The sequence below is a fragment of the Thermobia domestica genome, chromosome 15 (genome assembly GCF_964235325.1).
Source record: "Thermobia domestica chromosome 15, izTheDome1.hap1.1, whole genome shotgun sequence".
Lineage (NCBI taxonomy): Eukaryota > Metazoa > Arthropoda > Insecta > Zygentoma > Lepismatidae > Thermobia > Thermobia domestica.
Window position 1 is genome coordinate 643,155 of NC_137468.1, and position 27,298 is coordinate 670,452.

At 36.4% G+C, this 27,298-nt stretch overlaps 1 protein-coding gene across 3 annotated transcripts in view; it reads right to left on the reverse strand.

Moving 5' to 3' along the window:
* Cap-D2 (CAP-D2 condensin subunit) overlaps positions 1–27,051 on the reverse strand; it is a 111,776-nt gene extending 84,725 nt beyond the window's left edge. For 2 of the 3 annotated variants that reach the window (XM_081741213.1, XM_081741211.1), the window contains exons 1-7: positions 26,902–27,051; positions 21,354–21,483; positions 14,878–15,012; positions 12,982–13,160; positions 9,415–9,560; positions 7,366–7,516; positions 3,158–3,406 (exon numbers count right to left, since the gene is read on the reverse strand). In XM_081741213.1, the coding sequence (XP_081597339.1) occupies positions 3,158–3,406; positions 7,366–7,516; positions 9,415–9,560; positions 12,982–13,160; positions 14,878–15,012; positions 21,354–21,474 (981 nt within the window). In that variant the 5' untranslated portion in view covers positions 21,475–21,483; positions 26,902–27,051. Of the gene's footprint in view, positions 1–3,157; positions 3,407–7,365; positions 7,517–9,414; positions 9,561–12,981; positions 13,161–14,877; positions 15,013–21,353; positions 21,484–26,897 lie in introns of all 3 variants that reach the window. The other variant, XM_081741212.1, reaches the window with a different exon arrangement.
* Positions 27,052–27,298: the final 247 nt, after the last annotated feature.

Here is a 27,298-nt window from a genome sequence, read left to right on the forward strand (position 1 = left end):
CACCATAAAGTTTTAAATAATTTCTTCATCTGCACTAGTCATACCGCTATAGAAAAACGATCAGTTTATATGTTTTATACGTTAAGTTTATGGTTCTAATTTAAAAATAAAGAAAATTAAAATTAAGCACATAGTAAGAAGAAACTGGCTGAGGAAATTGGTTTAAAATGAGCACCAGCCTTGAGGAAAAAGGAATAAAGAAATACAGATATACAGTCGTTATGTTATTGGCGTAGTTTTCAGTTTAATTCTAATTGGAGATTTTGTTATGCATACCCTCATGAAAACTTTTGAGAAAACAGGCAATGTACAGTGCCTGTTTTCGCATGTTTTGCTCATGTGCTACAGGTGTTACGTGTAAAGTAAATGGTTTGGAACAGAAACAGGCACTTATCCGGGAAATAACACCTGTTTTTGAATGTAATAATTCTTGTCCTGACATGAAATCACATGTGTGCACTGTACATTGACTGATCAGTACCTGTTCGACGCGCATGTACATGCAATGTTCAGAAGAAAATGTTGCGGGCTGCAGACATGTGCAGATCAGCGAATGTAAGTTCATGTGTAGCACGTGGTATTTAGTGAAAACGTGTCTGCGTATGTAGCGGTACCAACATATACACTGTACCCCACCGATATTGTAAACATGTACATTTGCGTTCCAGGCTAGCCGGTATTTTAAATGTTGAACGAAAATTTTCTGCACATTACATATAATGTGTTCCGTTCTTTAACGTGATTTTCAGCTATGCTGAATTTCAAAAGTAATCTGCTGTGAACATGAGCTGTTTTTTCCCTGTATTGCCGAATGTTCATGCAGGTTCCAGAGAATTGTTCATCTAGCAGGAGTTTGTCGTTTACATTCCGTGGGAATACGGAAAATAGGATATCCAGGTGGTTTGTTTTAGCAGAAAAGGATTGTATAAACATGAACTGTACATGGTATGTAGTGACAGCATGTATTTGCAGGTTGCAGAGAGTTGATTGAGTTGATTTTGAGTTTTACGTCCCGTTCAGCAGCGAGGCTATATGAGACGTGGACCTACTGATTAACGTGGAATCCGAACCACATGAGCTCCCGCCGGGAATCGAACCCGGGCCTCCCACGCCAAAGGCGCGTACGCTAACCGCTTAGCCACGGAGGAGCTCCAGGTTGCAGAGAAACAGTACACTGTCTGAAATATAAAAGAAACATGTCCGGTAGACAGAATGTTTTAAATCCGAGAAAAGGCCATTTTCAAATGGGTTCTCATAAAAAAAAAAAGAAAAAGGAAGCTGTTTTGTTATTAGGTGTATGTTGCTTGTATCAATATCATGTACATGCAGTGTCCAGCTACATGTTGCTTTCGAATGAATTCTTGAATTTCCAGCAAAACAGACTAATCTTGACAATATTGGAAGGCTCACTGTGTGGGTAGAAATTTGCAGGTGCGAATTTATATTACCACAAAATGGAAAATAGCTAGTAGGTCTAAAGACCAGGGACAGGTTAAAAAACCGAAAATTGTGCCCTATAGTGTAGATGCCCGCTATAGGGGACCTGTGCATTCAGTGTTAACTAATCGAAAAATGTAGTGTTTGTATCGTCTGAACCGCCTATTTCCAGTTCCCCTTTCACTGCATGTTTGCGATCCCTGTACATTGCATGTTCAGTGCTCTCGAACAATACTAGAATAGCACTGGTCTTCTTCTTTTTACATGCAATGTTCAGCGGATGACCAGCTGCTGTTGAAGAGAAAACACGTTAAGATCAGTTGCAAAACATGCAGTCCACAGATGTTGCGTTCGGTTATAGGTACAAAACATGTGTTTTCCAGGTACAAAACAGGTGTTCACTTCTTCCTTGTTTACCTGTGTTTTTCGATTTCCAGGGACTGAACACGCAATGTTTTTAAAAAACACGAGCACATGATCAGGCGTAAAACAGTGTTCCAATTTCAAGGGTTTTCCAGGCGCATGTTGTACATGCGCATGTACAGTACGTGTTTTTTTCTGCTGGGAGTGAAACCTGTCTATGTTGGTCACCATCAGTTCCATTGAAAAGTGTACAACATACAGAAAATAAGTGTGATTGGTGTATTTTTAGAATAAGATTTCTAGTATTACTTGATTGTAAAATTTTAATAACCAATGCCATGACATCTACTTTTAAATAATTTATACAGAGTAATCATAACAATATACAGTACTTTGACAATTGAAATGGTTAGCTTTAACCTTGACAATTTTCCGGAATTACTAAAGCTCCCTACTGATGAAAAGAGCCGATATAGCTAATAGTTTTACCAAAACAGACAGGGTAAACAAATACGTACAATCATTTCCTGAATTCCAATACGTCTTTTTTCTTATTCACATCTTCCTTCACCAACCCTTTATTAGCGTAGTGTTCTGGCCATTGACATCCAAGAACAAATCGTGGGAATGCATTGCTTCTTTGTCTCCAGTCACAAATACAGAACATTTGCCTCTCATATGGGAATACGAAAGAGTTAAGAAAAATAACAAAACGGTATTTTGTGTGGTCAAGATATGCAGGTAAATTTATCATTATCATCATAGGGTAAACATTGCTTCAATGAAGCCAACTTTTTTCCAAGATAGACAGGTGGCCAACTTCCAGAGTAATAAGTAACGAATATCTTACGGGAAAATGCAGACTGAAGACAAACTAGGCCAAGATGAGCAGGTGGCCAAATTGACAGGTTTTACTGTAAGTAGTTTGTAAAAGCAGATATGTGTAGTACTTTACATTGAGGCTAACAGCAACTGAGTATCAAACTAAAAATTTTGCAAGGGATAAAGAATTGTATTAATGTGGATCAAGCTGAACATGAAATAGAAGAACAGTGCACGATTTTAATTAGCTGGTCTAATACTTTTAATAGTAGCGAGATAATTCACTTCTACTCAAGATACAACAATAAAGCAAATTAAATCTACGTCTGGATTCAAGTTTAGGTGTCAGACTGAGATCATATATACATATATACACAAGCAGCCTATACGTCAAGTAAATGAAGGTTAAGAAAAATGGCATCAGAGGGATAAATCTAAAAATACAAAGAGAGTTTCTGTAGAAGTTGTCTGTGCACAAGTGAGAGGCTTAAAACAGTATTTAAAAATGGTTAATTATTGAACCTCATTTACTTACGTCTCCATCAAGATGAACTGTTAATAGGCTAATAGCTGACATCACGAAGTCTGGTAGGTTTTCTGCAATTTCCACGAGAAACTGAGAATAAGCTCGAGTGCCGGACGTATCCTGAGTGAGCTCACTTGAATCCATTGAGCCAATCTCCCGCACGATTTCCTTCACAATGCCTTTGCAGCCAAACTCTTGAACGAATATCACCACTCCTTGAGCCAAGGGACTCACGAGGTGTTCGTACAACTTTAACAACTGTAAAACAATGTATGAAAAATATTTAAGGCAGTTTTATAATTTAAAAATCATAAAATAGTGATTATTGGTAAGGAATCCATTTGTTACAAAATATCAATAACGTAAAACATTCACAGCTGCCATACTCATTAACTGAAAAGCACGAAAACCGAGTACTAAGAACTTTCTAAGCCTAACTTTTAAAAATCTGCATTCATCGTCTATACATCTCGAAATTCGTTCAAAAATAATACAATGCTCCCTTTCAATGCTATAAATAAATGCAATTGGTCTTAATGTTGTACCTGGAAATCAAATTAAGTTTCAAACTCAGCATTCCACCGAACTAGCTTTTCATTATCACCAATGTGAGTGAGTTGAGTTGAGTTGATTTTAGTTTAGCGTCCCTTTCAGCAGCGAGGCTATATGAGACGTGGACCTACTGATTAACGTGGAATCCGAACCACATGAGCTCCCGCCGGGAATCGAACCCGGGTCTCCCACGCCAAAGGCGCGTACGCTAACCGCTTAGCCACGAGGGAGCTCACCAATGTGAGTGAATTATGACGACATGAGAATAATTAATAATCTCTAATATATGGAAGACGTCCTGACTGATTAACACCAAGGCCAAGCTACTTAAACTGAAAATTTCAGATTTGAACAACACATAGGATTTGTGATGTAAAGTACCACTAATGAAGGATTTTTGGACATTCGGCTGCAACGGGTGAAATGAGGGTTCCAATTATTAGATGTACATATCTCGAAATTCCTCCAGGTTAGACACCAGGGATTTGGAATTTGCACTTTTCATTTAAAATAATGAAATCCGTGTTTTTTGTCATTTGATCTAGAATGGAAGACAAACAAACAAACAAACAAACAAAAAAAAATGAAAATTCGATGTGGAAAGTCTGAGATGGAGGTTCCAATTATTACAATAAGATCAGATCTGTTTTCACTACGCAAACAAGACAAGCTGTCTAAAGCCGCACAACTTACAGAGGGGTTATAAATCAATATTTGGAACAATTATTTTTTCTAAATTATTATTGTAACGTTTTACGTTTTGTTTGGTTGATTCATTTCATTAATGCTCTAACATAAATTTAAATTTCATGTAAAACAACTTCATAGTACACACTCTTAACACTGGTCAGAAAGCGTCGTGTGCCGTCATCTACTGAACAGCTCGGCCCCAAAGATACCTTACTGTAAAAGTCTGACCAAAAAAGTCAAAGATATGCTGGGAGGTTTTTACTCGTGGAGAACTTATCACGGGCTGCAGCAGTGACGGGTGAGGGGTCTCTGGCTATAATTGCCTAGACCTCTAAAATGTATAAATCCGTAACTGAATAAGATGCCCATATATCGGACATCCTTAGGTTTAGAGAATTGACATTTGATATTAAGATTTTCATTTAACATAATTAAATGCATGTTTCATCGATTTTCGATACCTGAGGTGAAAGGGAAGAAAAGGAGGTGGGGCTGATTCACTTAGATGCCCATACACGGTGATCGAATTCCGTACGAGACTTCGAGTCCAGAGGAGTTGTATAAATACTTATCAATTTAACTGAAACAAACAGCACTGTGCAATGTGAAATGAAGAGGTTGTGATGATGTAAAATGGGCGATCTCTGATTTCCAAAGAGGGCAAATTGTTGCCGCTCGGTTATGTGGTGAAAACGTCATGAAAATGGAAATTGTATTGGCATTTCGCGAAGGACAATGTCCAAGATGGTGCGGCGTACAAAACTCACATTGGGAAAGAGGATCAGTAGTGGGAAGAAAGCCCTCAGCGACAGGTCTCACCGAGCATTAAAGCAGATTGTCATTCAGAACCGTAGTGCAATTGCGTTGAAAGTGACGGAGGAACTCCTGCACTCCGCATATGTGCAGACAATCACAGTTCGCCACGAGTTACGTGACAAGGATACACGGATGGCTTTATACGAGCAAAGCCGCTGATAAGGGACCATCACACTTTAGGACGACGCAAATGGTGTTGTCAACATGCAACATGGACCATAAATGAATGGAAGCGTCTGATGTGGTCGGATAAGTTATCAATTCAATTATTTCACATCACGGGCCGTGTTTATGTGGTGGACACCCAAAAGAGAGTAAGATTCGCACTGTTTCAGGCCAACCGTGAAACATGGTAGCGGCTCCATAATGCTGTGGGCTTCAATATTCTGGCTTTCAGTGGGTTCTGTGCTTGACGCTTGCCGATCTTGTCACTGTTCGTAATTATATCGCCATTTTAGAGGACAATGTGCATTCTATGGTCCTGATAATATTCCCGGACGAATCCGACGCAAACTTCCACTACACATTCTCTCTCGAAACAGAGAACGTATAATACTCCACTTCCTGCTATTCCTGAGATTTATGAATCCATTCCAAGTCGCATCAGAGCTATTCAACGCCATATCAATCTGGTAAATTTCACTTTTTTCAATTGTTTCCATTAAATTGAAAGTATTTCTATATGACAGGCGTACAAAGAATTATTGTAAAATACTGCCCTCGGTAACACGTATGGGCATTTGTTAGTATGTAATAAGTCTTACGAAATGACGACTACAACCACAGGAAAATGCGTTTCTAATCATCACCCGTTCTCATGTTCTCACCACCATTTTCTCCACCCTAAACCATTGTTCATGTTGACCAACGATTTAGAAAACTATAACCTGACCCAAATGTGGAGATTAGCTGTTCTATGTAATGATTAAGTTTGGCAGTCACTTTTGATGTATTTGCTCTATGTTTCTCAGTCACAATGCTCGGAGACCCTTTGTCCACTATCACTGTTCACTGATGCTTTTCTGCAGATCATAATCTTAGATACTATTCCTTGCGACAAATTGCACACACCTCTAACTTAGGTAGACTTATGCAAATTAACAACCTCTTTGAAACTCAGATCTTCCATTTTGTCACCACCATCAACCTGCTTCAACACATGCCTGCGGTCTACCGCTCCTGATATACTACAGACGGTCATGTTAATAGTAACAATGGCCAAGCATTACACATACATCTTCAGTAGGAGCATCTCAAATATCCTAAAGGCTCTGTATTTCAGGTTGTCTCCATGATTTTAATAGCCATCTGTTCGGAATGAATTTAACAATGCTGGAAGAGCGTTTAAGAAATCGTATCGGTCTTCCCTTGCTAGATGTGTATTCTATCTGCACTAAAAGGTCAGGAAAGTTTTTGGAGTTTGATTATACATCCAATCTCAAGTAGCCACACAGCATTTGGTATTTACCTTTGAGATAATATTCCATGCATATTTTAAATGCATATATTAGTTTCCACTAAACGGACCTTATTAGTTTTAGTAAATAATAAAAATATATAAATAGATTATATACTCACCATTCACATTATTCTAGATACCTTTAAAACATTTTCAAGCACAGTTTTTTCCTCATGATAAAGGAAAAGGGAAAATAAAACTGAAAAGTTAAAAAACGAAAACCTAAACCCGATAACCGAAGATTATTACATTTTTTTATTTCCACTTCCTAAGAATCCATTAAAAATTGGATCACAGTTTTGAACATATTTGAGGAAGTCAGACCCTGACCACTTTGTGCAAGAACGAAGTTTGGTGTATGATACAAAAGAACTATGACTTTTATTAGTTCTTACTCGTGAAATAAAATTCTCTTAATTACTGAGGGTACGTTATATTCCTTTGGGTTTACCTTCCAATTTTATGTTTCTTTCTATTCCTGTCACTTGTGGACCACGCCCGAAGTGGTTCACAACGTTTTGAAGATATCTTGCGTAACGTGAATGAAAAATTTAGAATTATTTGAATTCATTATGAACATCCACTCTTGTTATCAACCTCCAGGATGTATTACTTTTAACTAACTCAAATTCTCCTGTGTACTTCCAACGTATACACATATTAGTTTTCTTCAGAAAGAAAGCAAAGCATTATGAAATACCTGCATAATTTTAAGACTGCAGCTCAGGCCATGGTTGAATCGCTTAATTAGTGTACCAAGTATTTGAAAGATAGTTTCCCTCATGTATTTAAGCTTTGCAAAAGCAATTGTTGGGTCTTCCAATATCTTGTAACAGCAATTTGCAGCCAAACTGAAATAATAACCACAAAGTGTTATTATTAGTATGCTTAAAGTTAGAAAATGTGTTAAGGAATACAGATAATGAAGATAACAGCAAAGGCTTTCTTTTAAAATGTTTACTGTCATTTTATCTGTAACAGAATATTATTCTATATTGATGACTCCAACAGCATTACAACAAATCAAAGCCACAACCATATTCCCTTTACCAATGCTAATTAAATAAAAATTAAACTCACTATTTCGAGTAGCACTCGCAACAGTGGTGTATATCAAGTGTTAGGAATTTGCAACAAATCATATATAAACAACATGAATAAAAATATTGCAACCACAATGAAAGAGAACGTTGATAAAAGTGATTATCCATCTTTAGATTTTCTTGGCAATTAAAAATAATACAACACAACATATAATTGAAGCTAAGCAAGTTTACATAAATTACGACATAAAATTCTACAGCAGTTCAAAATTGAAAGCTCCGAATATAAGGCCACAGAATAAGAGATCAAAACAGTTTACGAAAACTCTTCCAGACGCAATCAACGAAGTAAGTGTTTCACTTGCATTTTTAATAGTTCCACATAGTTGCAAACAGCCAACCCAATATTATTTATTTGTATTTTCCAAATACTAGAAGTTGAATAGAACTCCTAAATGAGCACGACTTCTACTGCTCCAGAAGTAATTGAATAAAATCAAATGATACGTATCCTATAGCATCCACTAGTAAATATCTAGACCTGTTTACTTCGGACACGGAAGTAATTATTTCCAAGAGAAGCTATATTTACGAATATCAATGAAACACTTATATTTTCCATATAACTAGCTTTGCTTTTTATGTACTTAAACTACTCGCTGAGCAAAACAATACTTTTTATTGAAAACTAACAACGTGTATAACCGTTTCGCCATTTCATAAGATACGAGACAAAGAAATAGCATAATGTCTCATGAAGACAAAGGCAATAATTGGCGGAACGGTTATACGTTCTTAGTTTATAAACAAAATGTATTCTTTTGCTGAACGAGTAGTTCAATCAAACCTTTATTTATTGATAACTATAGTACTCACCTATTTGTATTCCTTAATGCGGCACAAACTCTCCAATTCTTCGGTTACATACGCGAGTAGTCATTAACGAAGAACAATGAGGCTTAATACATGTCGCAAGCTTAAGATCTTGCAAGCTTATTTTTTCGCATTAGTGGACATTCAAATTTTTGTACGAAGTAAGTATTTTTCGCGTGAAGAATTTCCCTTTCCATGTAAAGGATAATCGAAACAATTGGCTCCCTTTGTTGCATTATCCTTTACATCCAATAACAATTAAATTATCAATTACATAGAAAAGGAAATTCTTACGCAAAAAATACGCTACTTTTTATATGAATTTGAAATGTCCACTAATACTAAAACAATAAGTATGTGAAGATGTCGTTACACAACATATATTAAGCATTACTAATCCTTGTTAAATATACTAATGTTGTTCGTATATGTAATCGATATATTAGGAAGTTTATTCTGGATTAAGGAACACAAAGAGGCGAGTACTATAGTTATATTGATGCGTATATTCCATACGTTTTATCAGTGAATTATACTTATTTATTGGTTGAATTAGAATTTGATGTTTCTTTCAACACCGATACCACATGAGACGTGGACCTACATTTAACATGGAACTGAACAGAATTGAACGTTCAAATTTTTCACGGGTCCTCACCGGGAATCGAATAGCAAGACCCCGTCACCCAAACCCGCGTGTTAGCCGCTAGTCTAGAGGGGATTTATTGATTTGCTTTCTTCCTACTTCACAAAACAGTATGCAAACCACTTTCTTCATATCTAGTCTAAAGAAGCTCTAAATCATGGTCTAATAGAGAACTCATTTTACTCACTTGACAAACTCCTCTTCTGCAACCGGAGGATCCCACAATTTGTGAAGAGGAAGCTGCAATAAATTGTACAGCATCTGCAGGGCTTCGTTCTTTCTGCCTGTCCAGTCCCAATCGTCTTCATCAACCTTCTTAGCCTTCTTCCGCCCCTGCAAAACAACCAACTACTTAGAAATGCTCTTTATGCGATTAATAATAATAAATAGTTTATGAAAGAATACAACCTTTTCCCTGCTTAAATCTTGCATTAAGATGTGACGAATTACTTCCCGGCTTACACCAAACTCCTCTACCAATAGTCTTACAGCCAAACAATATCTTCTGTAAGACGTTCTTTCACTTTTATGGTGAGATTTTCCGTACGCATTGAAACTGAACGACTACGTCATGCTTCATCTTCAATTCATTCCAACACTCTTAAATCGCTCATATACTGTCTGAATATCTGTACAGGAGACAAACGTATTCCCTTACACTTGTCGCATCATTTCCACGGCCTAGGCTGCACTTTGGAAGAGTTTAAAACAGAATTTAATGTTTGCTCCCTGCTCCATGGCGATACCATAACAACAGTTTCCCGCTCCTCACTGAATATGGAGTCATAGTTTCAGTCATGCTTGGCATACAATGAGGAGTTGTTGTTAGCATACGATTATTCATTTCTAACATCTTTCTTTTCTCCACAATATTGATTGATTGACTGAGGTTTATTGGGGACGTCACCATCTAAGCTATTTGTACCCGTTACGATCAACATAACGATCACGATAAAAATAAACATATCAAAATATAACAAAAGAACTCTGCTGCAAAGAGAAATAAAAAAACTAAATGAAGAGAAAATAAATATGAGAACAACAAACATACAACAATAACAATAAATAGGAATATATATATATATATATCAATAACAATAAAGAGTAACAATAGTAGAGCTCCTCCGTGGCTAAGCGGTTAGCGTGGGAGACCTCCGTGGGTTCGATTCCCGGCGGGGGCTCATGTGGTTCGGATTCCACGTTAATCAGTAGGTTCACGTTTCATATAGCCTTGATGCCGAACGGGACTTTAAACTCCACAACAACTAATAATGGTAACAATAGAGAGAAAAAATTAACAATAACAATAGTAAAAAAGAATAAAAGGTCAGAAATCAACGTTTGAGGCAACCCTTTCCACGTAGGTCAAGTACCGTCCACTCAGTTTGTCTTCTAGCATGTCTATCATGTCAAAGAAACTGCAGGTGGCTTACAAACAGGTGTAGATTTTGGTCTTTTCGAGGAAAGAATTATATCATGGAGCTGGTGTAAATGTTGGCAAAGTTTCAGGCCGACGACAAAAGGACAATCTGGTTGTGTTCGCCGAAGATAACCACTAATAGAAGAAACACGTTGGATTCGCTAGTCAACGCGACTGGGGTCGAAGTTATCAGGAACAGGATCAGTTTAGACGTTTGGGTCGCCTCAGATTTACGAGAAGTAGCTGCAACAGTAGCAAAGAGAACAGAAAGCGTGGAACGGATGCTTTCTTTCAAGCGACGCTTCGTATCAGCAGCAGAGATTTTCCCAACAACCATTAGCTCTTGGATTCGTTTCTCACGTTGAAACTCAGGACAGACCCGAGACCAAGCAGAATGCTCGCCCTTGCAGTTGACACAATAGGACTAGGTCGCTGTACACGGTTCCGCATCATGACTACGCTCACTACAATTCACACAGACAGCAGCACTCGCATTACACAACGTGCTGTTATGTCTGAAATGTTGACATCTGAAACAACGCAGGGGACTGGGAATATAGGGACGGTAATAACCAGTCTTTACATAATCCGGAAGTGTAGGTAAACTGAAAAAAAGAATTAGTGACTGAGTAGCAATAAGCTCACCTGACTTCTTACTTTTGATGTGAGGTACATATTGGTCAGCCAACTCTGATTTAATCTCCTCCTCGGTGGTATTTAGGAGGACTCAACATGATATCAAACCGCGAGAAACGTTCAGTGGACGATGGGATTCTACTGACACGTTAACTGATCCAATGGTAGTCAATTTAAGAAGCTTCGTTGTTTGCTTCTCGCTGACCGTTTCCACCAATAAAGTGCCATTCCGTAATTTCTTGATATCTGTAACCTATCCGGCGTTGTAAGTAAGGGAAGCGGAGAAGCCCCTATAGCACTCGGACAGTTTGTTTCGGCATCTTTACCTATAATTACACGATATCGGACTCCAGGCATCACAATATTTGTCTTTTCCACACTATGTACAACTTGACAGTTTGTCTCGTTCTCGTTTGGTTTGCGCTTTTTGCGAGAGGGTAAACCCGAACCCGAATTTATAGTTTTTTCCCCATAGAAGATTAGTATTTTTGTCCACAATAAAATCAATCTCGTTATATAATTGTCGGACTGTGCACTACTGTCTTATGTGATGGAAAAAAAGGGAACATGAAGACTATTTTACTAACAGAACTAGATTGCCAAATTTTTCAAAGAAAAAAAGCAATATTTTACGTTTTTTAGGGAAAGGAAAAAGAGTTCATTTTGAGTTTAACGTCCCGTTCAGCAGCGAGGCTATATAAGACGTGGAAATACTGATTAACATGGAATCCGAACCACATGTGCTCCCGCCGGGAATCGAACCCGGGCCTCCCACGCCAAAGGCGCGTACGCTAACCGCTTAGCCACGGAAGAGCTCGGAAAGGAAAAAGAAGATATGTAATATTCAGAATTTGCATATAACGAATACATAACCTAATATATTTCTAATCGGAAAGTGGGAGTTCCATTACATATAATACTACAACACTAAAAAGTATATTAAAATTTACTGTGGGAATTATTGTGGTTTGATTCCATGTTAAGCTGTAGGTCTTTATCTCGTATAGCCTCGATAATGAAAGAAGCGATAAAGTCAAATCCAACAAACCAAGTATGTTGCACATATTTTTATTTCAATTAATTGTATTTTAATGACGATTTCGATCTCTTAACAGTCCCACAACTTTTATAATACGTTCAAAAAAATCCTTGTAGGACCAAACGAAATTCACATTAACTTGGAGTTCTGTTTTTATTAGTTTTGTTGCTCACATCAGTATATGATTGAGAATGTGTTGACAGACGAAGGTTATGTTACTAAAAAGAAAAAAAAAAATTCTTAAACATACGGTTGGGGTGGTGCCAGTTAGAAGGGAGATGAAAACGATCGCTCTGAATACTAAATTAAATAATTGGGTTGCGTTTTTAACAGTGTGGGAGAAATCTGTTCCTCTAATCAAATATTTTTATTCGTAATAGCTTATAAAAACACTTTAGAAGTGTCCAGGACTATTATCTCTCTCATTCATTATGAAAAACAGAAGTTGTTTTACGTGTAAAATAAAAACGTATGACGTAAAACATGCCAGAAAAACGTAAAATCTGGCAACCCTATATTACATGTAGTTACTATAAAAGAAACAAGTTATAAATTTTGACAAAATTAAAAGAGTAGATACCAGTGGTTGTATCTAAATCGATCGTGAAAGGTTTTATAATAAAAGATTCCAGAAAATAACATTGGAATATTTTACTTACTTTGCCATCAACCATCGCTCCTTCGGAGTCGTGCGAGAGCTTCTCTTCGAAAGCAATGATCATCTGTGTTAATATGTAGGTCATCATCTTCATCATATTTAACGTCTTCATGGAGGTCTCGTAGACGATGTCACTATCTTCGAGAACGAGCGACACCTGGTTCACCAAATGGTGGAAGCCTACAACACACAATGGCACCGACATCACTATTTGATACTTTTGCTTTATGCCTAATATGCAAGTCATGTAAACATAATAAAACGTAATCTGGTATTCGCTACATTGACTATATGAGCAACAATGACTATATGATCTTAATTAAGACAACTGGATTCAGAGCCTTTGACTTCTTAAAACGTCTACCAGTTTAAGTTAAAACCTGTACAGTAGGAGTGAGGCACACTTATGAGTTGAGTCTAGTTGCCATAGCTGATAGTTAAATATGAATTTCTATAAATAAGAATAATTTACATTTACGCATGTTAGAAGTTACTAGCTGAAGAAGCTTTTAAAAAAAAATCCATACAGACTTTGCTGAAGGATCACTGGCAGGTAACTGCATCTTAGGTCGGACCATGAATGTGGTACTTAAGTATTGGACCCTCTATTCAAAGAATTGAAAATAAGATATCCAAAGACAGGATCGACGAGGGTGCTGTTTTTGCATGACAACCATGTTCAACTGTACAGAAATTGATGATTAAAAAAAATCCAGGTTCCTAAACCACCTGAGATGAAGTCCGTCATGGCTGAAATGCCTTTTAGAAAGGTGTAAGCCATAAATGTTTACAGCACAACCAAGAATGTGGAGAGAGTATTTTGAAGGATTGTAAAGGTGAAAAGTCGCCTGCAAAACTTTTTAAATGACCCTCGTGATATATTTTAACTAAAACAATTTCTTTCCGCAGAAGGTGACAGCAAAACGTCATGAAACATTTAGTAACTTTTATTCACAAACAGAACACAAAGCTTGCTAAATGTTTCATGACATTCTACTGTCATTTTCGTCGAAACCTACAGATACAACTTGTACACAGCAAGTACATCTTGAAAGTGTATAAATGTTTCAAGTCCTGTCAATGTATATTACTATAGAATCAGTTTGCCAAGTGATACGCAGTTCTACATCGTCAACTGAGTGTTTGTTGTTTGTGACCTTACATAGAACTACGTATACATCAACGATTGTTCATTACCTATAAATCAGGAATTGATTTAATCAATTGATTGAATATGCTATCTGTTTGTTTCTATTTTATTATTTCACAAATATTAATTTTTATTCATAAAACTACTCTCTAGCTTACTGCACATGAATGACTTTTATCAGAAACCAGTACTCACCATCTGGTTGTCTGAATATTCAAGAAAACGTTTCGAGTTGAAGCATAACCCAGCAGCTGGTACGTTCAGCAAAATACAAAGAAAGGTAAGAACTACTACTATCGATAAAATCATATACAGTCCATTGTATAAACATGACTTAAAATGTAGTGTCCTAACTACACATAGGACATTCACAATAGTATATCCAAAATCTGACAGAAAAGAAAGCTGCCTCCATTTGTTTTCTGGTTATTGGAAATTAATTTTCTATATTTACTGAATATTTTTAAATCTCAAGTTACGATATTTCCAAAAGATGACCAATATATTACACGAATCCAGGAAACGTTTTCTCCATGACAAAAATGTTCTAATAATAAAAACAAAGATTATTCTAATCCGAAAACTTCGCCTATAAATATGAACAAGGTTCATATTTTTCTTTTTAACTAAGCTTTAAATTTTACACTTAAAGCTTCTGAAAATAATTTTATTTCGAAAAACCAATGAAACTGTATTAATTTTGTTGGATAAAACTGACCGTGTAAGTAAATTAATATGTTGACTTACCTTTGACTGCGATCTCCCAAGCTTTATACCTGCCATTATTGTCCATGTGAGTGAAATGGATCAACACATTGTGCAACGTATCGAACTGCTCTAGAATAAATTCTGCTCCCTCTTGACTCAGTGCTGATTTGCAATCTACAATGATCAGAGAAAAATTACAAGTAGTTGATTTCCTCCTCTCGAAAGTCATAGTTCTCCTTTAGATCTTGCAACTAAGTGATTAAAAAAAAATACAAAAAAAGTAAAACAGAATAAAACAAACAAACAAAAAAAAAATTCTGGACAAGAAACTGGTTGCAGACATATACAAAACTTTTTCTAATTAATATGAAATCGTTGTCATTTGATTTCATACCTAACACTCTACACCGACAACATTTGGGAGGTGATTCCTGACACCAAGATAAGACAAAAAGTATAGAACAACCTGGGTACACAAATGCTTGCTTTCGGAGTTACAGGCTGCCGAAAACATGAAAAAATTAATTTTAATGGTCCATAGCTCCAAGGGACGAATTTTCAATCACTCCAGAACAATTTCTATCTTACTTAAAGAAATTGGGGTCAACTGGAGAGACCGGCGGCTCAATCGCAACCTGTACATAGGACAACGAGTCAAGATGTGCTTGAGTGAAGGAGAAACCAAAAGTGTGGAGATTGGAAGAGGAATCAGACAAGGATGTAGTATGTCGTCTCAATTAGTCAATATTTACAGTAAATGGTTAATGAAGAAAGCATTAATGGGAATTGGAGATTTCAAGATTGGAGGGCAGATCATTAACAAGGTAAAGTATGCAGATGATATGGTTATTATAGCTAGAACCGAAGAAGGACTACAGGAGATTATTGACAAAATAGTTGACACTGGGAAACTATATGGAATGGAAATCAACATGGAAAAATCGAAAGTCACGAGAATATCCCGTGGAAATGCACCCTTACGGGTCAGAGTAGAGCAAAGAGTACTTGAAGAGATTGATCAATTAAAATATCTGGAAGTATTTTGACAAAAGACGCGTACTGCAAAGAGATCAGGTCGAGAATTATTATAGCCAAAGAAGAATTCAACAAGAAAAGGTAATTCTTAACTAGCAGCCGTAATATTGGACTAAAGAAGAAATTGGTCAAGTGCTATATATGGAGCATTGGACTTACTGGTTCAGAGACTTAGACATTACGGAAGTCCAAGAAATACTTAGAGAGCTTCAAAATGTGGTGTTGGAGGAAGATGGAGAAGGTAAAATGGACTGAAAGAGCAACAAACGAAGACCTTTTAAAATGGATAGAAGAGAAGAGGACACTTCTGACCACCATCTTTCGTAGAAAGGCCAATTGGATTGGACACATCTTGCGAAGAAATTGTCTTCTTCATACCGCCATAGAAGGAAAGATGGAAGGGAAGCGAGGAATAGGAAGAACAAAAGTGATCGATGATTTAAAAAATAGAAGAAAATGTTGGGAGTTAAAAAGAGGAAGCTGAAAATCGAGAAACATGGAAGAAACACTTCCAGGTCAAACTGAAAATTAAGAAGAAAAGAAAGAGAAAAAACTCACTAGTCCCAGGACCTGCCAAAAGGCAGAATAGTTAATAGTAGCACCTATACTATGGACCTACCGTAGTTGGGTCAAGACTTCACTTAGGAACTACTATGTGCCCTATCCAAATATCCATGTTTCAGAATCCTGCGGCACTTCCTGAACAATTTTTATAGAGGTAGTTGATGAGTACTTCAAATTACATGTCGATAGCCAAACTCTCTCTGTAAGAATTGTTGCTTGAGTAGCTTAGGATTCTGAAACATTGATTTTTGGATAGCGCACTGTTTCCTCCCGATTGGAGATAACAATCAAAGGTTTACTGTAATTTGGAATAAGAAATGGAATTTTACTGTAGACGAATTTTAAGGTAGCTTCTTTACGAATTTTAAGGTAGCTTCTTTATGTCTTTGGTTATTCGTTGTTTATTGCCTAATAATTGTTCTTTTCTGAAATTGTGTGTGTGTGTGTATTCTTGAATGTTAGGTAGTTAGTTTTCGTTAGATGTATGCATTTAGTTAGGGGTTTGTTCAGAGGTAGTAGGATCTTCCACTCTATACTAGTCTGAAAGTAAATTGCAGATTTTCGAGATGAGGCAACAAATAATTTTATTTTCGTCATCTTGGTTTTCTTTTTATCTTCATACTATATTTCCTTTATAATATATTCACCCAATCATCAGTTATTTCTTAGAGGGGTTCATACAGGTGGATTATTTTGATTGGAAGTTAGGTGTCTTCGATCAGAGGTGTATTCCTCTGATTCGTAAATACGTACCCAGTTCTCTGGTTAAGAGACGCATTATTTCAGCTACCCGCCGAAAAACAAGAAGCTGAAATATGTTGATCTGGCCAATTTTAAGAAATTTCGTGTAATCCCTACGAAAATGATGCTATATGAACGTTCATTTTAAAAGAGCAGAACAACGTCTTACGTTGAGATGTCTTGGAATTGCTCAGACTGTAAAAAGGGCCCACATAAACACTCGTCTGTTAATTTTAAAGTATGAACTATGCTTTGGGCCATGTGCGACAGGAGTAATAATTATATCCAAATTGTTGTCAGAATTACATTCTCCAACTGAAGAACAGTTTGCAAACTATCTTCCAGTGCTTGAATGTGGACTATAACTGCACCTGTAGAGGTTTGGCAAGATTGTTTTGTACCAGTGAGTCGCAACATGATAGTTGGCAGTTTGCTACACGAAGTATCTACTCATCAGGAAAACAAGTAAGTGTACGTTTTAAGGTAAACACAGTTAAATCTGAACAGTGAAAAGAACCAAATATAAACGAGAGAAGTGACAGTGTTAAAAAATGCATTTCGTTTTATTTGGCAATAACAATAATATGTACTCTTCTTTTGAAATTCAGAAAGTGTGCATCATAGTAATGTAGGTGTCCATTCCCTTCTGGAACCAGCGTTTGCTGTTTTTTGCCATGTAGCCGTGACATACAAATATTCCTGTTGGGAGGGGGAATGGGTTCGTAACACATTAATATTGACCTGTCATAATATTTCAAAATGTAGCACTTGCAATCCTCTCTAGAAAGTAGAAATCCAATCCTTGCACTTAACGCAATGTACAAGTTTGTTTCGATTCGTTTGGTTTGTCAGTGGAAGTCCGCAGTATCGTTATTCGTTTGTTACTGAGATGCCAAACTGGCTGTTTTATTTATAATTGGAAAAAGAAAATTTAGGGGTCACTTCACAATGTAAACATCTCATTATGTCTCCTTGCAGGAATCATACTGCATTTTTAAAGAGTCCATAATCCTGAGTTTCAATAAAAGAGAGAGAAATTGGTTTTAATAAAATAGGTATTGAGTAGGATGTTGTTTTCGTACAGAATAAAAACAGTTTACTGCGTTAGCAATTCTGACATATCTTCTCTATTTTGGTAACTGCTTCGTAGAGGTAAACATACACGTGAAATATATGGAGACTACTTTAGGTGCAGTGTATATTTGTTTTTGTGTATTTTATTAGTGTATATGTCAGGTTTAATGTGTAGTTTATAAGTTGGTCCCACAGGCAATAAGTGTACTTGTGTTTAGATAATTAATGTGAATAATACATTACAAATGGGACGTAAATACAGGCACAGACTGTGTACTATTTATCTGTGTTAAAACCTCTTCTTGATAGGAAGCCCTAATACTTGAGAAGATATTTTGTGTGCTATGACTTGCGTAAACTGTGTTTTCCTACGAAAACTAATAAGAAAAAGAGAATAGTTGCATTTGAGGGACTGATGAGTAATTACAAAGCAGTATTTAAAGAATAATAATTACAAAAGTTTCAGTAAATCAAATTTTCTAATTGGAACCGTTCGTTAGTAGATACTGATGTTGATGTAATATGCTGTTTGCATAGTTTTCTTCCAATAAATTAGTCTAATAAATATTGGGTCTCGTTTACAAAATTAAATAAATAGATTCTAGAAAATTTTAATATATCTATATTAGCTTCGAAGTGTGCGGACTCGAATCTCCGAGGTGCAAGAGATTACAGTAGAGAAAAGGTGAGCGTATGTAAACAAATTAAAGTTTGGGATGTGAAGTCCTGAATGCTTCCGAAGTACAACGTTCTAGGAACTTCTGAAATTTTAGAAACATTTGGATTAGAAATTCAGTGTTGTAAGTTTTTTTTATATATATATATATATATATAGCGCTTACTTAACCTAGGAAGTTGAAGTGCTCTTAATTGGGTTATCAAACTACAGTCAAAGGTCTGGAGCATGAACATGAGCCGTGAGAGTCAACGACCGAGATTAAGTTAAGACTTTGTCCCGAGTTCGAACCTAGGCTTGTATTTGAGTCTTCCATTCCATATTGCACTGGAGTGGAATGTACACGAAGGGCTTGTACTCTGTACGGAAGATTGACCCCTTCGGGTAACTGCTGGTCCATAGGAATGTGGAAAGGTGACATCATCAATTCTTATTATCATCGAGTTGCGTATGACAATCTAGGAAGTAGTTAAAAGTTTCTCCTTTTACAACGAGTGGCGACCCGAGCTATATGAGAAATAAAAATTCAATCAATCAATCAAACCTTTTTATTATTATTATTATTATTATTATTATTATTAAGGTAAAAGCACATATTAGCTTCTAAGTGAGATCTTGACCCATCTACAGTAGGTCCTATAATTTTGGAACTATGAACCTTTGAATTTGATTTTTTCATGTTTTCGGCAGCCTACAACTCCGAAGGGAAGCTTTTGTGCACCCAGGTTGATCTATACTTTTTGCCTTATCTTAGTGTCAGGAATTACCTCCAAATATATATATATATATACACAGGGTGGACCATTTACCTTGATAAGCTCTTATAACTTTTAAAGTAGTGGACACAAAATGCTGAAATTTTGTATCATGTAAATATCGGCAGAGAGACATTGTTCGACGCATTGTGATCTCACAAGGTTAACAGTGTTGCCAACCTAACAAAGTTATAAGTTCAAACGGCACTACGTCAGGTACATAGTTCAAATCTACTTTGCTAAACGAAAACATATAACAGACGGGGCAATGCACACCTAAAGCATTTTAGTGTATTATACTATGATCATGATATGGATTTTGAATGAATATGAACACAGTTACAACAGTTTGAAAATTTGAATTTTTTCAGCAGTCTTTATTTCTAAAAACTACATAGGTAAGTATCTCATCCAATTGCATAAATGGCTTTCAATAGATGTGAAAATTATAATGCTGTTTACTTGTTTTCCTTGAACTGAGGTAGCATTAAAGTAACTATTGGGTATTATTTTGTCCTTGGTACTGGTTTCAAACATGAGACACAGTATCACCAACCCACGTGATTTTTTTTTAGTTTTTTCAGTTTTTGATGTGTCATATTTCGTATTTGAATAGAGGTAATGCTTTCCACTTGCGTAGATTATGAACATTTTGTACCCTTGTTTCAAAAGAAAGAGAAAAAAATTCTTGAATTTGGAACATTTTTATTGTTTTCCACTACACTTTTTTCGGTGTGAATGCTACTATGTATCTAAAAGATGTTAAAATCACAATGACATATACCGTCCACCTACTTTCCACCAATATCTCGAACAATCCGACTAGAAGATCCGAAATTATAAAAATGTTGAAAATAAGCTAGAATATTCCGGTCGGCCATTTTGAATCCGCTCCCCCGCTGTCACCACCAGAACAACAGGACTAAAACTCCATATTTATGTTTCTATTATGATATACTTTCACATTTATTTTCTTAAAATACAAATCTAAAATACGTGCGCTACCAACATTGTCCGATTTGTCATGGACTGACTGTGACACACTCTCCGCTGACCATGGTCGAAAAAAGGGTGAATAAGCAAGTCAAGAATCAAAACGATGCTTTTTTTTTTTCGGTAGCGACATTGTGTACGAGGAATATATGTCACAAGAGCAAATGATCCTTTTTCTACTGCGACGTTCTTGAATGGCTGCGAAAACGGGTCACTCGCGTGCGGCGAGACATCTCAAACACCTGGATGCTGCATCATGATCTTTGTTACAATGCTTGCGATTGTGGTATTTTTGCCCCAGAAAAAAAAAAAATATCCCTTTTGTTTCTCAGCCATTGTATTCGCCCGACTTGAGCCTCCGTAACTTCTTTCTTTTTCCAATTGTCAAAACGCATCTCAAAGGCCACTATTTCGAGGCGACTGAAGACCTCAAAACGGCTGTAACCAACCAGCTGAAGGCCATCCTACTTTCTTAGCTCCAACATCGTTATGAAGAGTGGAAATAGCATCTTCATCGCTGTGTAGCTTCCCAAGGGAAATATTTTGAAGACGACAAGGTGCAAGTGTAGTCATATTATAAATACAGCTGAGTTTCAAAAAAGTATCATTACTTTATCTATAAATTTCGTATTTATCTACAGGATTAAAATGATCGACAGTAAAACAAATGAACTTACCTTGCAACTTTCCAGGAAGATCCCTTAAAGAATACACTTGTGAAACAGTGTACTGGTTCGGCGAATCTGCTTGTAAGAGATCATCCTTGTTTAAGGGTATAACGAATTCAAAATGCGACATCTTGTAATTCTGAAAACAAGAAAGACTAATTAGTAATTCCGAATCACTAAATTTTGGATAAAGAGCTCTTCACAATATCTGTGTTAAAAATACTTAGTTAAGCCGATACGTTACATATTTCCGCAAGCAGCACAGACAACGCTTTGGCAACTAACAGAGATGTCCAAAACAAAGCCCCAATGAGAATAGTGAGTGCGAGCTTGGGTCAAAAAGACATTGTGAGTCCGATGCAAACAGACATGTCATTTTACTACATACATCCGCATGTTTTCCTATTTTTGTGTCTGTGTGTGTGTGTTTAGAATTATTTGTGCATTGTTTGAGCGCATTTTTAAAATTAGGGAATTGATACATTCAAAAAATTAGAGAATCTTTCTCTACAACCTTTACTTTGCAGAACCTTTTAACTTTTGTGAACGATTCAGCATGCAAGTTTAACATTCGTTAAAAGGGACGAAAAAAATAGCATTTAATACTTTCATTCTATTCCTTATCAAATTCTCTTAACTAAATATTTTTACATTACAATTATTTGTGTATATTGTGTACAAATAAAAGAGTGTAAGCACCAAATTATTGGTAAACTACATCAAAAGAAGACTGCCTGCGTTTATGGAACAAAAAGATTTTTTTCAACAAATCAGTGCAGTTTTCGAAGTAACAATCACAATGCTATACAGTTTAAAAAAAAATTAAAAAAAAGTGTAAAGATAGGAATAATACGAAAAAGGCTATTACAGTACTTTTAGGTTTAACTATAAGTATTTAACATCATGTTACAAAAAATTGTGCTATACGACAAGGTGCAATACGACATATAGTTCATTTGGTTTAGCAGTTATTTCAAGAACAGAATGCAGATTTGAGAAAGGTGCAAATCTTCAGTTTAACGTCTCGTCTCACGATTATGCCCGTTAGGCTAAGGGAGACGATGACTAAGGCAAGTGAATGATGGAAGAATTGGTGGAATGAGATGTGGGAGAAAACGGGAGTTTCCCGGGAAAACCCAGGGACATGATGTCGTCCACCACAAACTTACTTGGCTCGTGATCGAACCAGGGACCCCATACACCAGAGGTAAGCGCTCTACCACTGAGCCACCTTCCTTGAAGGTGGTTAGGACGTATTTAAAGAACAGAAAACAGAACTTTCAGAATAACTTTAGAGCTATAAAGTATAGAGCGATGTTGGAGTTCATTCTATTCTTAATATGCCTTAATGATCTATTAAATTTTCATTCGACGATAATATGCAATCTTTCGCTGCTGATAATTGTATCATTATTAATGGGGCTATTTGTCGGAGGTACAATTATTATGATTTATGGGAAAGGCAATGTGGAAATTATGTGTAAATGACAAGACTGTGACATATCGTGTTTGAGTTTTATTGAGTTATACAAAAAATAAGGAATCTCAGTTGTTGAAATCGTGTGAAAGGCAAGGCCTACTAAACAGGCGAACAGTTTATCGTAAGTGTAGAAACGAATTGAAGTACAGAAAAGAATAATAATCTTAATACAAACTAATCTAATTTAACTTCATTTCGTACAATTTGGCATTGGATAGCATTTAGTATGTCACTCAAAACTGTGCTACCCTAAGTCACGCATTTTATGACATATAAAGCAGGGTTTGCCCAAGTGGACCCAGCCCGAAAACCACCTGAAAAAACCCACCTGGGTTTTTGATCTTTTTGTTAGTATATTATTGGTACAACTAAGGTGATCACATTGTAAGTGATTTTTATCAGATTTTAGACTTTCCTTGGGCGAATTAGAGGCTTTCACGTTAAGGTATACAACAACATTCAACATAAGACCTTTATAAAGTTCTGAGTGCACTGAATGAATGAATAAAAAAAAAAAAAAAAAAAAAAAAAAAAAAAAAAAAACTTGAGATAATTATAGAACAAATTAATGTGTGGATTATGCTTATACCCTATTTGAAGTAAAATAAGCAATTTTGTATTTTAGAAAATACTTTCCGTGAATAGTGTGCTTCCTGACTCGGCGCCGCCGAGGGACGTTATCCCTCATACGTTGATAGGTTTAAGATCATAGGTGCCGGTACTAACAGTAAATATGTAAATACATTAGTAAAACTATTAATATTATTTCTCACCTTTCACGGTAACAAAAGTATTCAGTAAAATTTGGTTTTCCAACAACAGTTCAGTTCAGTCATTTGTTGCTACCCTTCAAATAAGCATTCTGTAGAATCAACACCAGCAATAGCATAAAAATTATAGTCAAAATTAAGAAGCTTAATGCTCGGAGCTCCCAAGACTACGTAACGCTTACTATTTTAAGTGATGAATTTAAACTTCAGTAATAATGGAAGTTTCGATGTACAATAAAGCAAGCAGTATTTTCAAGAAAAACCCGTCGTGAAAGAAGTGTTCGGGAAATTCCCGCAATTGAACCCACAGGCATCGGAAGTGAATACTACAACACTAAAACTATTTATTTTACGCTGGAAGATATTTAATTTCATTTATGACATTTTGAAACATTTACTTTAATAAAATATGAATTATAGGCCTATCTTTGTTAATTGTTTTAAATTAACTTTCAGGAAGGAACCGTCTTGCAACAAGTGCTCGGGAAATTCCCTAATTGAACCCACAAAGCATCGAAACTGAACTTCAACAATAAAACCATTTATTTTACGTTGAAAAATATTTATTTCATATAAGACATTTTGATGAATTATGTCTTAAAATTAATATAGCTATTTGGTATTCATATTTGGCGAACAGCACAGGCTCCTGGGAAGACTCGATCTACATTTGTTCGTTTGTCTGCCTGTACCACACAGTGTTCAACTTTTGGTCTTTTAAATTTCAGGATACAAGCTGGAGACACTCTAAATTTTCTGTACAGATTCTTCCGGCATACCAACGTAAAATTACAAAATGGCGCCCTTTCTTTCTTTTCTTTTCTGTTTTTTCAAAATTGGGGATATCCACGCTACAAAGGACAGTTTTCGGTCTTTCAAGTTAAAATTTTCGAAGTAGAAGCACGAGAGATTAAATTGGCTGTACATATTTTGGCGGCATAAAATTTTAAAATGGCGGCCATTATTCAAAATAGCGGGTATCCATGCTACAGGATGCAATTTTCGAACTTTTTAAGTTAAAATTTTGAGGGTAGAAACACAAGACATTCTAAATCTGCTGTATAGATTTTTTCGGCTATCCAATATAAATTTCAAAATGACGGCCATTTTCTTCAAAACACCAGTGAATAGAAAATTGTTGCAAATTGTGACAATGACAATCTTGAAATGTAAATCATATTTTAACATTTTTACCTCAAAAACATTGAAATATTTCGAAAAACCCCAATTAAACCCGAAAATCCCATATGGGCCCAGGTGGGTTGGGTTTTTTCAAACCGTGATATAAAGTGTTCTTCAACTATCCTCGTTTATTCACGAACCCATCGCCGCTGACGCGCATGCTTCCTACGGACGGACCCCTTCGCTACCGCTCGGGTCACACTGCTGCGCTCCTGCCCTGATTAGGTTAGACAGCATTCGTACTTTTTTAATGGTCATCTAGGACAAGTTGGTTCGTGTTCCATCCACAAGTTTTTATGCCATACGTCCACACTATATTTCGAAGAATAAGCATTATCAAGTGTCATAGTGTCACAACCTAGTCTTTTTGGGAAGAAACTAAATAATATATCTTTTTTTTCTTTCTTCGATTTTCGTATAGTTCGGCGATACAGCAGTAATGTTAATCTCTTCGCTCTCGTTCACCTCGTGTTAAAATTCAAAATTACTCTTTTCCAACCTCATTTAAAGCAAACTCAACGTCACTGATGTGCCTATTCCATACGGGAGCCTTCTCGCGTTGGTCCACATGCTACGCCACTGTTCTAATTCAGATGCAATTTGTGCTTTTTGATGGAAACCTAGAGAAGGTTGACTTATGTTTTTGCACTAATTTATACGGTATATGTCCTAACGCTGTATTTATATCTACCCTAACCGACTAAACTTTCTTAAAGTATGTAAATCCGTACCAAGGAATAAACCCTTTTCACAACAAATAACTTATACAAAGTACTAGGAGTGCAATTCTCATCAAACAAGTACATAAATCATGAATATATGCATGGCTCACATCTGCTGACACCAACCCGAAAACTACACCCAACACAATACCTTATAAACGTAACTTCTTCAAGGTACTTTAAATCAGTGATTTCGCATAGGCCCCACCACTACTCTCTCAATACATTATGTACTCTACTCTCCTATTTCCCCACTTACGAAATAAATCCCAGTTAACTTTACAACGCTCGCTCCAGCTGGTATAATCACTCAGAAACGAAAAATTACACTCATTTTATGAAAATAGATCAAAACTTTCCTCTTAAGCTAGGCCCCTCCTACCCCAAACCCTACTTCCCTCCCTATTTACTTTACTCTACCCTACCCTACTATATTCTACTATACCCTTTTAAAACAGACCTAGTTATCGAAAAAATGAAATGAAATCTTTGAGTTTTACGTCCCACGGTTATGCCGGTTAGGCTAAAGGAGACGGTGATGATGAGTAATGAATGAAATGGTGGAATGAAGAAAGTGGGAGGAAACGGGAGAATCCCGAGAAAACCCACACACACGATGTTTGCCCACCACAAAGTTCACTTGGCGGGGGCTGGGATCGAACCCGGGACCCCAAGCAGCAGAGGTGAACGATCTACCACTGAGTCACCGCGGCCCCCAGACCTAGTTATCAATTCGCAGCTGGAGGGTGTAGGGAAGGTTCTAGAACACAGGTCCCCCTATATAGCTTAGTAGCTAGGTTGATTCCTTTCTGTACCAAAGTTTAATATTTAATTAACATAGTATTGCCGATTAAGCGTCAGCGAGTGAAGGCGGGTTAGAGCCCGCAGGGTACGTTGTTTTCTGTCTTTATTACAGCTAAATAGAAGGGGGACCTGTTCTAGAACCTTGCCGAGGGGGTATTGTAAAGTTTACCCGAATCGACATTATGAAATAATAATATTAATAATTATTATTATACAGGAAAGAGTGCACTTTGTGCAACGTCACAAGAAACATACTTAAACGAGCCCTGCGGGGCTTCTGACCCCCCATCGCTCGCTCAGCTGTTTTGTCAAGCGGAGATCTCTTTGTAAGATTGCGAACCTAAAAGATACCCACAAATCAATTGTTCTGCACAAAGTGAACTCTTGCCATTATAAGCTTCTATAGTTTAAACGAACGGTTCCCAAAGTAAGATATTAAAGATGAGACTTTCCCTCAATTTTTTTCGCTTTCACAATACATTTCACGTATGGTTCAGTTACAGGTGATTGTGACCTACACTCCTCAATATAATAATCTGAAAGATATAGAAACAAAGCTACAGTTAACTCTTAATTATCAAGAAATAATACTTACTTACATATAACAACAAACAGTACTCAAACAGTTGCCGCCTTCAACGTGCAGGGTTGGAAATAAATTAAATTAGAAGAATCGGTTTAGAACCAAAAAAAAAAAAAATAATATCATAGATTAAGGAGTACTTCCTTACTTTATGGTATTATTAACTGAATTAACACAAATAATATATAATAATAATATTGTAGATCAACAATTTGGATCTATACACAAATTTATTACATATCTATATACATTTCATTCTTTACAAAATTTATTTTTAGTACTTTTAAAATTTGTTCCTTATAGGTGAAGATTCATTATTCAATGCAGGTTCATTACAACACTGATAGAGGTAAAGAGAAGCCTTGGGTAGTATTTGCGCCCCATTCTATAACGGTTAGCATCAACGCAACGCA